Genomic DNA, 16,877 nt, shown 5'->3' with positions numbered 1-16,877 from the left:
TATGTGTTATAGAAATAACTGCCAAAACAGTTTTCTTTGCATTTCAGTAGTTTAGGAGGTTTGCCCCCCACACCCCCAAGAAAAGAAAAAAAATAAATAAATAAACAAAATTTCTGGCTCCGTGGCAACCTTCACGTCGGGGAGTTCCTTTAAGAAATTCTAGCCACTTTCACCCCTGGTTAGATTATAGTCTGTATGCCAGTGGAGAAGGTCCAGTCGGCTCTCAACAATGAAGTTAGGCCTCGATTTCCAGACTCTCCCCCACTTTGCAAGCCACAGAGCCTCCTCCCAAAATTCGAGATATGAGCAAACCTCATATACACCGCAGTTAGATAGTGGCTGATAATACTACAACATTCACCCTACATCGGTCTTGACTTTCATTCTGAAATTTGAGTTACAAGCTCAGTCACAGAACAAATTGAAATCACACTCGTAAAAACAAGAATATCACTGTTTAATTCTATACTTTTTAAAACATAGACTAAAGACTGCTTGTATTTCAAGGCACCAATGTACTTTTACCTTTTGGCAGGTGTACTTTGGCCGTTGGCTCATTGAAGGCAGCCCTTATGTGGTTTTGATCGATGTGGGCTTTACTGCCTGGTCTCTGGACACCTGGAAGAGTGAGCTGTGGGAGCTCTGTGACATCGGCGTTCCGTGGTTCGATCGCGAAGCCAACGACGCCGTGCTGTTTGGCTTTCTCACAGCCTGGCTCCTGGGAGAGGTCTGACATTCCCGTCAAGTTCCAGACATAAACACTTAGTCTTCCGACGTACGCATGTGCGATTCAGCTCACCGTCACTGTATTTGCAGTACGCGGCCCAGTGTGAAGAGACGCCGCACGTCGTGGCCCATTTCCACGAGTGGTTGGCCGGCCTGGGCTTGGTGTTGTGCAGACAGAGACAGTTGCCAATAGCAACAATCTTCACCACACACGCTACACTACTTGGGCGCTACCTGTGCGCTGGAAATGTCGACTTCTACAACAAACTTTCAGAGGTTTGTATTTAGATGGGTCCACCTGTGTGAATTTCTTTGACACAGAAGGTCATGAAATTTTACACCAAGTACTACCTTAAACAATAGTTCTACAATACATTAATAGTTTGAAATTTTTTCAAGTATTAAAAAAAACTAATTTCAAATGGTCCACTCCTGAAAAACCCATTCATGTGCTCAGTTCAACGTGGATAAGGAAGCAGGCGACCGACAGATCTACCACCGCTACTGTTTAGAACGAGCAGCTGCCCACTGTGCACACGTCTTCACTACCGTGTCCCAGATCACAGCCATTGAGGCAGAAAACCTTCTAAAAAGGAAACCAGGTTGGTGAGGTTTTCCAATTATTTTCACTGGAGCGAAACGATTGAGGTCAGTGCAGTTTTTATTTAGAAAAACAAATTTGGCAACGCTCTCTGATGGATTACTTATGTTTTTGATTAAGTTTTCTAAAATGAAATTGTGCCTAGAGGAAATTACAAGGATTGTTGTAGTGCTGAAACGATTATTCGATTAACTCGAGTATTTGATTAGGAAAAAAAATATGTGAATTAAATTTTGCTGCTTTTAGTATTCGTTTAATCAAAGTGGCGATGTAATGGTTTGTTTTGAAAGTGTTTGCATTTAGTTTTATTGATTTGGGTGGACACACTGCCTTCTAGTCTGCCTCATTTCACATTGCTGAATCCAGCTGCTCCCTGTTAAGACCAACATAAGCTAAGTTTTGTTTGAGCTAATGTTTTTTTTAATGCATTTGTAATTAAGTTTAAAGGTATAACTACCTTTTTTTGTGGGAATGTGTGTTTGAAGTATTTGTTAAGAGCATTGTTAAAAAAAAAAAAAAAAAAAAAAACTTTTATAGCATTTAAGCTAGTTGACTTTTGCTATGTAAGTTAGCCAATTGTTCTTTTGTTGTACTTGGATCCTCATTTTTTTTTTTTAAATACAGTTTGAGGCTTAGTTTAGGTATTTTAATTTTTTATGTTCCTTATCCGATTACTCAAGTATTCAAACTAACTAGTTCATCAATTAATCGACTACTAAAATAATCGATAGCTGCCGCCCTAGATTGTTGTGTAATCTTTTTCAAGGTAATTGTAGCGCAATAAAGTGGAATAAACAAGTTTGTGCAACCTTGACGACTTTCCTTTATAAATCATTAGTTGTATGGAGTAATGGAAAATGTGCAATAATTATTTAAACAAAAGAGGCCAGGTGCATACATTTGCGCACCCCAAGAGAAAACATACATCAATAGTTTAGTTATTTATTTGCAAAAATAAGAGCCTCAAAACACTTTCTATAGCTTCCACTTTCCGGAACACCGATAAACTTTTTTCCACTTCTCAAGTATTACTTTTCTGCTATATGGTATAGATAATTGAAATTACTGATCCATGCAAGCAATTATTTATGAAGAAAAATACAGTGGTACTTCGACAAATGATTGCTTCGACATACAATCTTTTCAACATCTGATGTAAAATTTGATTTGCCATTTGTTTCTACATCCAACGACATGCTCGAAATACGACAACATGACAGCGCCACAGATGGATGCATCATGGATTTTTTTGTGAGAGAAATCAACACTGGTACCAAGAAGGTTAGTGCAGGTGGTGAAAAAAGGAAAAATGTGACACTTACCATTGAAATGGAAATGATAGAAAAATATGAGCGTGGGGTGCGCGTCCATGAACTGGCTCAACAATACGACGTAGAATGTCTATGATCTCGACGATCCTCATCCGACCTCCTTTCGCCAGTCTTTATAAGTTAAGGTGACAATTATTATTTTGGTAACATCGCCAAAGAAATCAGCAGCGTCGTCAGGTTTTTATCATTTATTTCAGAGCTTGTGCAACACAACACACCTACTATCCACCGCAGTTGACGGCAACAACAAAACATTGAAAGAAAAAGTAAAATCTCAACCGCACCTTTTGCTCTCTGTCACTTCAGCCATGCGGTGTGTTCAGGTACAGCACGCAAAAACATGTCCGCCACATTAGTACCCGATTCGTTACATTATTGCAGGAATTATTTTTTTCATTATTGCATTTTTTATTAATAATTTATTTGTTTTGGTATGTGTAATTGCCATTAGTGTAGGTTTTCAGGCTGTGGAAAGAATTAATGGAATTATAATGTATTCTTATGGGAAAATCCTGCTCGACATACGACCATTTCGACTTACAAACAAGGTCCTGGAATGAATTAACTTCATATGTAGAGGTACCACTGTACTGGAAAGTGGTTAAGGTTGCCCAAACCTTTTCATAATACTGTATCTTGTGCTCCATGTTGTAGTAAGATAAGGGGCATGTGGTACATCTCTGCTTTAATTTTGTATCGACAGACATTGTCACTCCCAACGGTCTCAACGTGAAGAAATTCTCAGCCGTGCATGAGTTTCAGAACCTTCATGCACAGAGCAAGAATCGGATTCAGGAGTTTGTCAGGGGACACTTTTACGGGTCAGAAACTGAACACCACACTCATAAATTTGGTTAACAATTAGTCATTTTTCTGGTCATTGTAATTCTGCAGTGTCAAACAGTGATCTATATTCAGTTTGCGTTGCAGTGCTTATGTGATCATGGTTTGTAATCACTTCAGACACCTTGACTTCAACCTGGACAAGTGCTTGTTTCTCTTCATTGCTGGAAGATATGAATTCTCCAATAAAGGAGCGGACATCTTCTTGGAGTCTTTGGCTAGACTTAACTACCTGCTAAGAGTAAGTGTTCTTAGAGGAATTTTCATAAATTCACCTCTTAAATACGCATATTTCATATAACTGCAGGTCAACCACAGCGATGTGACCGTCATTGCATTTTTCATCATGCCGGCTCGGACGAACAACTTCAACGTGGAGACCTTAAAGGGTCAAGCAGTCAGGAAGCAACTGTGGTAAGGATGCAGTTTTAAATTTACTTTATGGGTAAAGGTATTGGGACATGATGCTGTATATTTTGTTTCTTCTCACTAACAGGGATACTGCTCAAACAGTAAAGGAGCGATTTGGGAAGAAACTTTATGAGTCTCTTCTCGTGTAAGAGGACATATTTCACATCTCGTAATGTAAAATACATGTGTTTGAGTGATCCAAAGTTTACTGCAAGTTAATCTAATTAATCCATGGGTTTTCTTTAGTGGGCAGTTACCAGATGTGTCAAAGATGCTGGATAAAGAAGACTTCACAATGATGAAGCGTGCAATCTTTGCCACTCAAAGACAGTGCCAGCCTCCGGTCTGCACTCATAACATGCTGGAGGACAGCGGGGATCCCATTCTCAACTCTGTGCGCCGCATCGGCCTTTTCAACAGCTCTGCTGACCGTGTCAAGGTATGTTAGCTCCCCGTGTTGCGTCGATTACATTGTTTGATTCAAATTCTATGAGTAATAAGTGGTGTTGCACCGATATCATTTTGCCTCCTGATTCCGCAACCGTTTTTGAAAACCTAATACAAAATCATTTTTTCCTTTTAGTACTAAATTACTGCCCACTCACTTGAATGTGAAATATTTGCTATAATGGCTTGGTCAGACAGTGCTTAGCAGGCTTTTCCTCCCTGGTATGAATGGTATAAACAGAGGTGGGTAGTAACGCGTTACATTTACTTGAGTAACCTTTTGAGAAAAATGTACTTCTAAGAGTAGTTTTACTAAGCTATACTTTTTACTTGAGTAGTTTTGTGAAAAAACGCTACTCTTACGCCGCTACTTTGGGCTACTCAAGAGTCGTTACGTTTTTCCTCTTTATTCTACGTATTAGATTTATTTATTTATTTATTTTTTGCCAGCGATAAGTAGCTGTAGCAGCTGTAGTAGTAGCAAGTAACTCTACCAATTTCACCAATGAGATGTCGCAACAATAATCACATGACCTCATTGTACCGATCAGACGCGAGCTTGCCGTTCTATCTTCACAGCAGCCTGTTCAATCAAGTGGTGTCTTTAAAGCACCGTAAAAAATGAAGTATTTAATATAGAGCGCTGCCCTCAACATTACTCAAAAGTGCGGATTTTAACCTCTCTCCTAGTTTTTATTTGCACAGATTGACTACGGAAAACCGGAGATATGATCCTTTTAATCTCAAAGTAGTAATTAGGAAGGAACTATTCACTATTCAAACTAGGAAGTATTTTCTCCACCAGAGTGCACTCATGCTCTTTGGAGGAATAATGCTTCATTTGCAGTGGGGAGAACAAGTATTTGATACACTGCCAATGGGTTTTCCCATTGGCAGTGTATCAAACACACTATGGGTTTTCCCATTGGCAGTGTATCAAATACTTGTTCTCCCCACTGTATGTATTTTTTTTTCTCTCATTGGAATTCAATTATTATTATCATTATTTTTTTGTATTTCTTTGGCTTAATGTGGTTATGTAATGGGTTATTGTATAGTATCATTATAGCAACAGTTTATACAGATAACATTGTGCTCAGGAAAAAAAATGCCATCGTCAAGAAATCCAACAAAAATATAAGCCGTTACTCACAAAGTTACTCATTACTTGAGTATTCTTTTCACCAAATACTTTTTTACTTTTTTGGACGACTACTTTTACTGTTACTTGAGTAATATTATTTTGAAGTAACACTACTTTTACTTGAGTAAAATTTTTGGCTACTCTACCCACCTCTGGGTGTAAATGTTTTTTAAATGTTTGTCCAACCCTGTCACACACACAAGATTTAAGTCTGAAATTTTTGGTTAAAGGAAAAATAAATGTTCCAGTGGGACTTAAGTCTTCCTATGTAATCACTTAGGCTAGAAGAGGACAGAAGTTCATTAGACCTTTTCCAGTTGTCCCTCCTAACAGAGCTAGCGTCTTTATACTGTGGGGCAAATAAGTATTTAGTCAACCACTAATTGTGCAAGTTCTCCCACTTGAAAATATCAGAGAGGCCTGTAATTGTCAACATGGGTAAACCTCAACCATGAGAGACAGAATGTGAAAAAAAAAAACAGAAAATCACATTGTTTGATTTTTAAAGAATTTATTTGCAAATCATGGTGGAAAATAAGTATTTGGTCTATACCAAAAGTTCATCTTAATACTTTGTTATGTACCCTTTGTTGGCAATAACAGAGGCCAAACGTTATCTGTAACTCTTTACAAGCTTTTCACACACTGTTGCTGGTATTTTGGCCCATTCCTCCATGCAGATCTCCTCTAGAGCAGTGATGTTTTGGGGCTGTTGTTGGGCAACACGGACTTTCAACTCCCTCCTCACCCCGTGGCGTCAAAATGATAACAAGAACGGTGAGCAAAAATCCCAGAACCACACGGGGGGACCTAGTGACTGACCTACAGAGAGCTGGGACCACAATAACAAAGACTACTATCAGTAACACAATGCGCCGCCAGGGACTCAAATCCTGCACTGCCAGACGTGTCCCTCTGCTGAAGAAAGTACACGTCCAGGCCCGTCTGCGGTTCGCTAGAGAGAATTTGGATGATCCAGAAGAGGACTGGAAGAATGTGTTATGGTCAGATGAAACCAAAATAGAACTTTTTGGTAGAAACACAGGTTCTCTTGTTTGGAGGAAAAAGAATACTGAATTGCACCATACCCACTGTGAAGCATGGGGGTGGAAACATCATGCTTTGGGGCAGTTTTTCTGCAAAGAGACCAGGACAACTGATCTGTGTAAAGGAAAGAATGAATGGGGCCATGTATCGAGAGATTTTGAGTGAAAATCTCCTTCCATCAGCAAGGGTATTGAAGATGAGACGTGGCTGGGTCTTTCAGCATGACAGTGATCCCAAACACACAGCCAGGGCAACAAAGGAGTGGCTTGGTAAGAAGCATTTCAAGGTCCTGGAGTGGCCTAGCCAGTCTCCAGGTCTCAACCCCATAGAAAATCTGCGGAAGGAGTTGAAAGTCTGTGTTGCCCAACGACAGCCCCAAAACATCACTGCTCAAGAGGAGATCTGCGTGGAGGAATGGGCCAAAACATCAGCAACAGTGTGTGAAAACCTTTTGAAGAGTTACAGAAAACGTTTGGCCTCCGTTATTGCCAACAAAGGGTACATAACAAAGTATTGAGATGAACTTTTGGTATTGACCAAATACTTATTTTCTACCATGATTTGCAAATAAATTATTTAAAAATCAAACAATGTGATTTTCTGTTTTTTTTCCCTCACATTCTGTCTCTCATGCTTGAGGATTAACCATGTTGACAATTACAGGCCTCTCTAATATTTTCAAGTGGGAGAACTTGCACAATTAGTGGTTGACTAAATACTTATTTACCCCACTGTAAATGCTCATGTATATGTCGGTATTCCTAAAACTTCAAATCCTGGTTTGTATTACCATACCATAATGGTGTAAAAAAAACAACAAAAAAACTGCGCCCTGTCATCCTGAAATTATACAAAAGACTGTATTCGTTCACCGTCAGGCCTCCCAGTTAAAATGGATGAGACATATTGTGTTGAATAATTACAACGAATGATTTGCACATCAGCATCTTGCAACCACATACAGTATTGGCATTAAATTGGTTTGTCTGCTGCTTCCATCCAGATTATATTCCATCCGGAGTTCCTGTCCTCCACCTCACCTCTGCTTCCGATGGATTACGAGGAGTTTGTTAGAGGTTGCCACTTGGGCGTCTTCCCCTCTTACTATGAACCGTGGGGTTACACACCAGGTTTGACGCATGCTTGTTGGCATTTTAAATGAAGTCGTGAATATGAACTAATCTCTTCTGTCATTTTTAGCCGAATGCACGGTCATGGGAATTCCATCAATTTCAACAAACCTGTCAGGCTTTGGTTGTTTCATGGAGGAACACATAGCAGATCCCTCAGCATATGGTGAGCTTTCTTTCTGTTTTAATGATTGAAACCAAATTAAGAGGTATGCTCACCGTTATAATTTTGATTTTTGCAGGGATTTACATCCTGGACCGTCGATATCGAGGGGTGGACGAATCGTGTAACCAGCTCACTTCCTTTCTGTTCCAATTCTGCAAGCAAAGCCGACGCCAGAGGATAATCCAAAGGAACCGCACGGAGCGTCTAAGCGACCTCCTGGACTGGAGATACCTCGGCAGGGTAGGAGTCCAGATTGAATGAAAGTTGTCCGATATTATCGGCCGATAAAAGCATTTTAAAATCATATTGGATTTTTCATTATTGGTTTTGGCCCAATATGGATGTTGCATTCAAAGTGAATGTAAAAGCCTTCTGCCTTTGTACAAGAGTTGGTCACAGCTTAGCACAGCAGTTATTGTTATTGACCACTAGCTGTCTCCAAACTAAGATGCTTGAGATTTGTTATGTTAGCAGACGATTGGCATTCATGGTGCCAAAATTAAATGAACAATGAATGAATTATAAACTCATTACATATAACTCCTGCAATTACCAGAACAAAATGGTCAGTAGGAAAAGTTGTATTGAAGTTGTTACATTTATCATTATTAAAGCATCCAGTAGGGTATCACAATACAAATAATATATACAATATATACAAATATACAACAATAGCCATAATTTGTTCCAAATCCAAAGGATAGAAAGGCTTGAGGTTCTTAAAAGATAAACATTATTATGAGTTAAAATAATTTGATATTGAAACCCCTCTTGATGTTTTTGTAACTTTTTATACAATTTTTAAAATAGTTTAACTTTTAGGTCGTCATTGTTGTCGACGTGTCAGGGTGGTGACGTCACATGGTTAGACTGCCGGGCTTCTAGAGTATGACTCTAGCGACATAAACATCTGTTCAACCCTTCCAATTTGAACCCGAGAGGAACATTAATGAGCATGACAGCACTGTCGATATTTCACAAAACGAGCAGCAAAAGCAAAATGAACAGGAACGACGGGATGAGACAAGACGAGAGTCGGGGGAAAAAAAAAAGTGCTGCCAAAATGTGCTACGCCGGTGAAACGCATTACAAAAGGTGAATTTGACACTCAAAGTACCACCGTGTGCTTTCAGCTTGTTTTGTTTAGATGCATACAGACAGAAAATACAAAAGATGCCTTAAGAAAATACTTGAGCGTAGTAATTTCAAATAAGAGTGGTTTAAATATGCTACATGTCTAATGTGGTCAACAGATCAACAATCTGTTTTAAAGCTACCACAAGAAAACACAATGCTCAAAAGTATGAGAAGGAAACACCTGCAAAAAGTATTTTCAGCCAATGAAAAGGTAATAAAAGACCCAATAAAAACACAAATGGTAAGTACTCGTCGCTTTTAACCGATGTGCGCATGTGTTGGGCGTCTCACCACGTAGAAGGAATTGGAGTATCCTGTTCGTCTAGTGACAGTGACAATCTATGTCAGGGGTCTCCAAACCGGTCCTCAAGGGCCGCTGTTGGTCCTGGTTTTTGTTCCAACCGATCGAGTACCGACAATTTAATCAATGAAGTTTCTGCTAAAACAAGCAGCACCTGACTTCAATCAACTGATTACACTTGTAAGACACCAGATTGGTGCATAGGTGTTGTCTTGTTTTGTTGGAATGAAATCCAGCGCCAACTGCGGCCCTATGTGGAATAGTTTGGAGACCACTGATCTACGTCATCACCTCGAGCCTCCATTGCGCTCATAAAACATGGCGCCCTCTGTAGGTCAAAACATGTACTAAATATTATAGATTTTTAAATCAATGGCAATATTTTATGTGTTTCTAATAACATATTTTAGTAAAAGAGTACAGTAGCTTATTAGCACCCATACGTACTGTATTTTTCGGACTATAAATCGTACCCGAGTATATGTCGTACCAGCCATAAAATGCCCAACGAAGAGGAAAAAAACCTATATAAGTTGCACCGGAGTACAAGTCGCATTTTTGTGGGAAATTTACTTGATAAAATCCAACACATAGAACAGATATGTCATCTTGAAAGGCAATTTAAAATAAAAATACAAAAGAGAACGACATGCTGAATAAGTGTACAGTATGATAATGTTACATGATGCATGAACATTGAAATGCGAACGTGACCGGTATGTTAACGTAACATAGCTATTAAGAGTTATTCAGATAACTATAGCATGAAGAACATGCTAACAAGTTTACCAAACCATCAGTCACTCCAAAACAACAAAATAAAATGTGAAATGATATAATATATGTTAATAAGTTCACACATAACCGCTCCAGAGTGTAAGTCACACCCCCAGCCAAACTATGGGGGGGAAAAACTGCGATTTATTGTCCGAAAATACGGTAATAATAATAATTCTTTATTTCTCTTTCCTTCAGTATTATGTAACTGCACGTCACATGGCCTTGGCTAAAGCCTTCCCGGACACCTTCCTGTACGAACCACATGATCCCACTGCAGTAAGTTAAAAAAAAAAAAAGTTGATCATTCTTTTTATTCCTGCAAAAAAAAAAAAAAATCCAAATATAAATTCTTTTGTTTCCTTAGACGTCAGGTTTCCGCTACCCTCGTCCCGCTTCCGTGCCACCATCGCCTTCCCTCTCCCGCCACTCCTCCCCACACCACAGCGACGTCGAGGACAACGACGAAGACGAACGCTACGACGAAGATCTGGAGGCGGAAAAGGACAGAGTGAACATTCGCCAACCCCTTACGCTCCCATTCAAAAACAAGATTTCTGCTGTCTACAAGGCCAACGGCAATTCCAATAGTGTTGCAGGCGAGAAAAACTGACACTAAATCTCACTTATGGGATTTTGGATGACTAATTTAGAGAGTAAATTATATATATAAAAATATTTAAAAAGGCTTGATGTGAATATGTGTCTTCCCAGCCAGCGGGTACCTCAGAATTTTGAAAAACATACCTGCTAAGTTTTGATAATTTCAATCACGCCAGCAGTGCTACGAGTGCTTTGTTGTCAAGAATAAGCAACACATGACAGTAGAAAAAGTTGCTGTATTTTGCTGTCCATTGCTGTATTTTACTAACAATTAATATCACTGCATTTTTTAATGAGCAAGAAAAAAAAACTCACCCTTCTTGCATGCAACGAAAATTATTTTCTGTGACTAGCCAGTAAGATTACTTAAAAGTATCCCTATTACACTGTGTTGAACACTCAATTTGTAGCACTTTTTCTGTCTTTCAAATGCCTCGTTTTCTATAAAACCACAAAATGGGGGGAAAAAATGTTAAAAACACACACTAAACAACAATAGCACCAAAAGGTATTGAGCCTCTCACACTGTGGCCTTTTGTTTTTGTGTTTTGATTTTATTTCCAAGCCTTAAATTTCTGCTGTGATTACTGTGAACCATCTTAACACTCCCGCTTTTCTGCTTGTTCATTGGTATTTATTATTGAAAGGGAGGTGTGATTGCAACTGTGTTTACACGTTTGAAATGAGATTACAATAGGAGAAAGGAAGCATTTTGCAAGATTTATGTGTACTCCCTGTGAGAGTTTTATCCTTTATTCTGATGTGCACCATGTCAACTTATAATAAAGATTCAAGATACTTGTTAAAGTTTTAAATGAGAACTGGTCTTTCTTTTTTGCTTCGATGTTTCATCAAGCCAAAAGAGCCTCCATGTCTGTTCTCGTGACAACAACCGCACGGGATATCCATGTTTCACCTCAATTTGCTGTGTGTCGCTCATGGGCATTTGATGCTTCAGCACAAATAGACCCGGCCTCCGTGACCTTTGCAAACTGGGAAGAAAAATATGAAAAAGGATCATTCTGGAATTGGGTGGTTCAAAACTTGCGGAAAAAATAAGCCTTCACTTTTCTGATTTTCTGTTACATATTCTTACACATTCGGAAAGCAGTGTATCACAAAAGTGAGTACACCCCTCGCATATATGCAGATATTTATCTTTTCATTAGAAACTACGTACATCCTTAAATGTCCAAATTGAGTACTGCTTGTCATTTTCCCCCAAAAATGTGACTCGTTACAGGAGTGCTGTCAGCATCGCTGCAGAGATTGGAGAGGTGGAGGGTCAGCCTGTTAGTGCTCAGATCATACGCTGCACTCTACATCAAATTGGTGTGCATGGTTTAGGGTTAGGAAGCCTCTTCTGAAGACGGTACACAAGAAAGCCCGCAAAGTTTGCTTAAGACATGTCAACAAAGCACATAGATTACTAGGTGATGAGACGGGCGGGCTTTCTTGTGTATTTATATATTAATTATTATTGATTCTGCATGTTTTCCTCAAGTATTATGTTTTTGTTGTGAAAATTTAGTGATTTATTAGTTGTTGAGAACTTGCAGTACATAAAAAAAATTAAGTTGCTATTTTGGGCAAAAACTTACATAATATGTTAAATATTGCTTTTGATCCTGAAAATATAGGTGACTATCTCTGCATTTGGTGATTTTGTGCATCTAGTGTAAAATCTGAGAATTTTATAGCCATTTTAAGTTTGTTATGTAAAAAAAGTAATGAAATAAATAAGGATTTTATAAGGGAACAACTTTGACTTTTTTGATGCCACTGCTCATGGTGACTCATACAGTGGGGCAAATAAGTATTTAGTCAACCACCAATTGTGCAAGTTCTCCTACTTGAAAAGATTAGAGAGGCCTGTAATTGTCAACATGGGTAAACCTCAACCATGAGAGACAGAATGTGGAAAAAAAAAATCACATTGTTTGATTTTTTTAAAAGAATTTATTTCCACATTAGAGTGGAAAATAAGTATTTGGTCACCTACAATCAAGATTTCTGGCTGTCAAAGAGGTCTAACTTCTTCTAACGAGGTCTAACGAAGTCTAACGAGGCTCCACTCGTTACCTGTGTTAATGGCACCTGTTTTGACTCATTATCGATATAAAAGACACCTGTCCACAATCTCAGTCAGTCACACTCCAAACTCCACTATGGCCCGCACCAGGCTGGGAAGACTGAATCTAGAATAGGTAAAACACTTGGTGTAAAGAAACCAACTGTGGGAGCAATTATTAGAAAATGGAAGACATACAAGACCACTGATAATCTCCCTCGATCTGGGGCTCCATGCAATATCTCACCCCGTGGCGTCAAAATGATGACAAGAACGGTAAACAAAAATCCCAGAACCACACGGGGGGACCTTGTGAATGACCTACAGAGAGCTGGAACCACAGTAACAAAGGTTACTATCAGTAACACAATGCGCCGCCAGGGACTCAAATCCTGCACTGCCAGACGTGTCCCCCTGCTGAAGAAAGTACATGTCCAGGCCCATCTGCTGTTGGCTAGAGAGCATTTGGGTGATCCAGAAGAGGACTGGGAGAATGTGTTATGGTCAGATGAAACCAAAATAGAACTTTTTGGTAGAAACACAGGTTCTCGTGTTTGGAGGAGAAAGAATAGTGAATTGCATCCAAAGAACACCATACCCACTGTGAAGCATGGGGGTTTAAACATCATGCTTTGGGGCTGTTTTTCTGCAAAGGGACCAGTATGGCTGATCTGTGTAAAGGAAAGAATGAATGGGCCCATGTATCGAGAGATTTTGAGTGAAAATCACCTTCCATCAGTAAGGGCATTGAAGATGAGATGTGGCTGGGTCTTTCAGCATGACAATGATCCCAAACACACAGCCAGGGCAACAAAGGAGTGGCTTCATAAGAAGCATTTCAAGGTCCTGGAGTGGCCTAGCCAGTCTCCAGATCTCAACCCCATAGAAAATTTGTGGAGGGAGTTGAAAGTCCGTGTTGCCCAACGACAGCCCCAAAACATCACTGCTCTACAGGAGATCTGCATGGAGGAATGGGCCAAGATACCAGAAACAGTGTGTGAAAAGCTTGTGAAGAGTTACAGAAAACGTTTGGCCTGTGATTTTCTGTTTTTTTTTTTCCACATTCTGTCTCCCATGTTGACAATTACAGGCCTCTCTAATATTTTCAAGTGGGAGAACTTGCACAATTAGTGGTTGACTAAATACTTATTTGCCCCACTGTATATGCCTAAGGTAGGTGCCTGTTTTGGTTTTAGGTCAGTAGCAGCTTTGGTTATGAAAATATTTGAATTTGAAGTTCCTTCGGGTCAGCCCTGCGCCCTGTGTCACGTCAATATATTATGAGGTCTATGACATTAGCCAATAAAAGCATTTTAAAATTATATCTGACAATATCGACATTGGTTTTTCATTATCGACTTTGGGCCAATATGCATGCTGCTTCCAAAGCGAATGTAGAAGCTGTCTGGCTTTGTACAGAGGCTGGTCACAGCTTAGCACAGCAGTAATGCTTCATGACCATTAGATGTCTCCAAACTAAGATGCTTGGGATTTATTATGTGAGCAGATCATTTGCATTCATGGTGCAAAAATTAAAGGAACAATAAATGATAAAAAAGTAATGAATATATTCAGTCCACGACCTCATATATTGGTGTCAGTTTGATATCGGTATCAGATTTTAGGAGTTGAACAATATCGGGATATACAAAGCTAATACTAATGTAAGCTTTCAATCTCGAGTGGAAGCTAGCTGTTTAGCTAGTTGTTACTGCTAAACTAGCGGTCAAATTTACTGTCAAGAATTTTTTATATGCATAACAAGGTTGCATGAGGTCGTGTGAAACATTCAATCAATGATAATTATTTTTTATAAATTTGAAAAATAGAAACTGACATAAAAAATTGCTCGAGTCGTTACGGGGTAACAGAGTTGTGTGCATGCTGTAGGACACGTTCTATAATTAATAATATTTGAAATATTTTGTTTACTCACGTAAAAAAAAAAAAAAAGACCCTATTATGGGAACCTATGGGTACCTCCCGATACGACATGATTTGTGGTAAAAGGCTCACAATAACGATTATCTCACAATATGACGATACAATAAATGGTCCAGAAAGTAAGTTTACGATAATCTAAAATATAATAATTAAAGACAAAAGCTATTTCTAAATGTAAAAATAATTTAAATTTTTGCTCTGTCGCAGACAATCTGTCAAAAACATTTGTATTCTCCACTGACTATGAGAATATTTCACCGCAACATTTCTGTAAATAAATGCAGCAACACTATACAGTATAAGTGCAACATTTTGCCATTGACAACGATAGATGTCCAATTCATTTAAACTGGGATGGATGGCTTTGAATGCTCATGTTTTAGTGCCATTGACGGAGGGGTAAATGAACGAATGTTCAAAATGAATTACCATATTTTTCGGACTATAAGTCAGTTTTTTTCATAGTTTGGCTGGGGGTGCGACTTATACTCAGGAGCGACATGTGTGAAATTATTAACACATTATGATATCATTTCCCATGTTACTTTGGTGTTTTGGAGTGACACTGATGGTTTGGTTAACTTGTTAGCATGTTCTTTATGCTATAGTTATCTGAATAACTCTTAATAGCTATGGCCACGTTCGCGTTCTGCCTTTGGCAATGTGTGTTCAATTGTATTATTGACTTTTTTATATTGAAATGCATGCTTTTAGTTTGTGGCGCTTTCACGTCCACGTGGGGAGGCACTCGCACTTGTTTACCCGAAGAAGAGCGCTCACACGCCAGAAGAAGACGGACAGCTACGCAGCGTCTCTGAGCGAGTGGGCGAGAGAGAGACACGGCTGTGAACCTACGTTCATTGTTTATGCTTGTAAAATATCTCTACAGAGGCAACGCCTGTGTGTATCATCTTTTTTGTTGTCGTTGTGTGTTTTCCACCCGCAATCAGACACTTAGAGCCAGTTGTGTGGTTGTTTGAACTATGTGCTAATGCTATGTCATTTTCAAAGTATCGGAATCGGCAAAAAAATATCGGACATGCCTTTTTTTAATATATATATATATATATATATATATATATATATATATATATATATATATATATATATATATATATATATATATATTTTTTTTTTTTTAATTAAATCGTTTTCTAATTGTATTTAACGTTACAGACAAAATGTCTTACACTCATCCAGAGTCTTTAGTTTTGGCTTAAAGTAGGGCTGTCAAATTTATCGCATTAACGGCAGTAATTAATTTTTAAAAAATTAATCACGTTAAAATGTTTAACGCAATTAACGCATGCGCTGCACGACCCACTCACGCATTGTCGCGTTCAATCTATAAAGGCACCATTTTACCTATATATAGAGCTACAATGCAGCGTACAATAAGTAGAGTGAAGTTTGGCAGTCTTTGGAGCCTATATTTAATTGGCTAAAGCTTTAAATCCCTTTCTCAATAATTAGAAATATCGTGGGAAGCAATGTGGTAGTAGTTGATCTTTTTCTTAACACCCTATGTTATTTCCCAACGCAGAGAAGATATATCAATTGGTGTCACTATGCACAGTCATGGTTGCACTTCCCATCATGCATTTGGGCAGAACAGTTAAATGGCTACAGTATCATTTACTGAAAGCTCAACAAATGCACTAGGTGGCAATATTCAGTCACAATATACAAAGTCACATTCATCCTTTAAGAATTACAAGTCTTTCTATCCATGGATCCCTCTCACAGAAATAATGTTTATAATGTAAATGCCATCTTGAGGACTTATTGTCATAATAAACAAATACAGTACTTATGTACTGTATGTTGAATGTATATATTCGTCCGAGTCTTATTCATTTTTTTCTTAATGCATTGCCAAAATGTATATGATCGGGAAAAATTATCGGGAATGATTGGAATTTATTCGGGAGCAAAAAAAAAAAAGCAATCGAATCGGGAAATATCGGGATCGGCAGATACTCAAACTAAAACGATCGGGATCGGATCAGGAACAAAAAAACATGATAGGAACAACCCTACTAGCGAATGCATGCTAACCGTTTGTGTCATTGCTGTAATAGCACCTAATTATCATTTATTTACGTTGATGTGAACTTGTTTGGTATCGAAATTGATTCAGCAAATTATTTGGACGTCCAGCATCATCATTTGGCAGTTTAGCCCGCTGTATAGCCAGG

General features: G+C 38.7%; 2 protein-coding genes across 4 annotated transcripts in view; one reads left to right on the top strand and one right to left on the bottom strand.

The window, feature by feature from the left end:
• gys1 (glycogen synthase 1 (muscle)) overlaps window positions 1–11,470 on the top strand; it is a 27,168-nt gene extending 15,698 nt beyond the window's left edge. For both annotated transcript variants that reach the window (XM_057817523.1, XM_057817524.1), the window contains exons 4-16: window positions 536–727; window positions 817–1,002; window positions 1,184–1,328; window positions 3,362–3,479; window positions 3,622–3,742; window positions 3,809–3,915; window positions 3,998–4,057; window positions 4,159–4,351; window positions 7,554–7,680; window positions 7,751–7,846; window positions 7,923–8,086; window positions 10,260–10,340; window positions 10,429–11,470. In XM_057817523.1, the coding sequence (XP_057673506.1) occupies window positions 536–727; window positions 817–1,002; window positions 1,184–1,328; window positions 3,362–3,479; window positions 3,622–3,742; window positions 3,809–3,915; window positions 3,998–4,057; window positions 4,159–4,351; window positions 7,554–7,680; window positions 7,751–7,846; window positions 7,923–8,086; window positions 10,260–10,340; window positions 10,429–10,674 (1,836 nt within the window). In that variant the 3' untranslated portion in view covers window positions 10,675–11,470. The remainder of the gene's footprint in view (window positions 1–535; window positions 728–816; window positions 1,003–1,183; window positions 1,329–3,361; window positions 3,480–3,621; window positions 3,743–3,808; window positions 3,916–3,997; window positions 4,058–4,158; window positions 4,352–7,553; window positions 7,681–7,750; window positions 7,847–7,922; window positions 8,087–10,259; window positions 10,341–10,428) is intronic.
• Window positions 11,142–16,877, bottom strand: part of aspdh (aspartate dehydrogenase domain containing) — a 15,038-nt gene continuing 9,302 nt past the window's right edge. For both annotated transcript variants that reach the window (XM_057817525.1, XM_057817526.1), the window contains exon 8: window positions 11,142–11,656. In XM_057817525.1, the coding sequence (XP_057673508.1) occupies window positions 11,619–11,656 (38 nt within the window). In that variant the 3' untranslated portion in view covers window positions 11,142–11,618. The remainder of the gene's footprint in view (window positions 11,657–16,877) is intronic.

This window comes from Corythoichthys intestinalis, chromosome 16 (assembly GCF_030265065.1).
Source record: "Corythoichthys intestinalis isolate RoL2023-P3 chromosome 16, ASM3026506v1, whole genome shotgun sequence".
In the NCBI taxonomy this organism is placed as follows: Eukaryota; Metazoa; Chordata; class Actinopteri; order Syngnathiformes; family Syngnathidae; genus Corythoichthys; species Corythoichthys intestinalis.
Note: the sequence above shows the minus strand (reverse complement) of the source record. Positions and strands in the feature narration are given on the sequence as shown.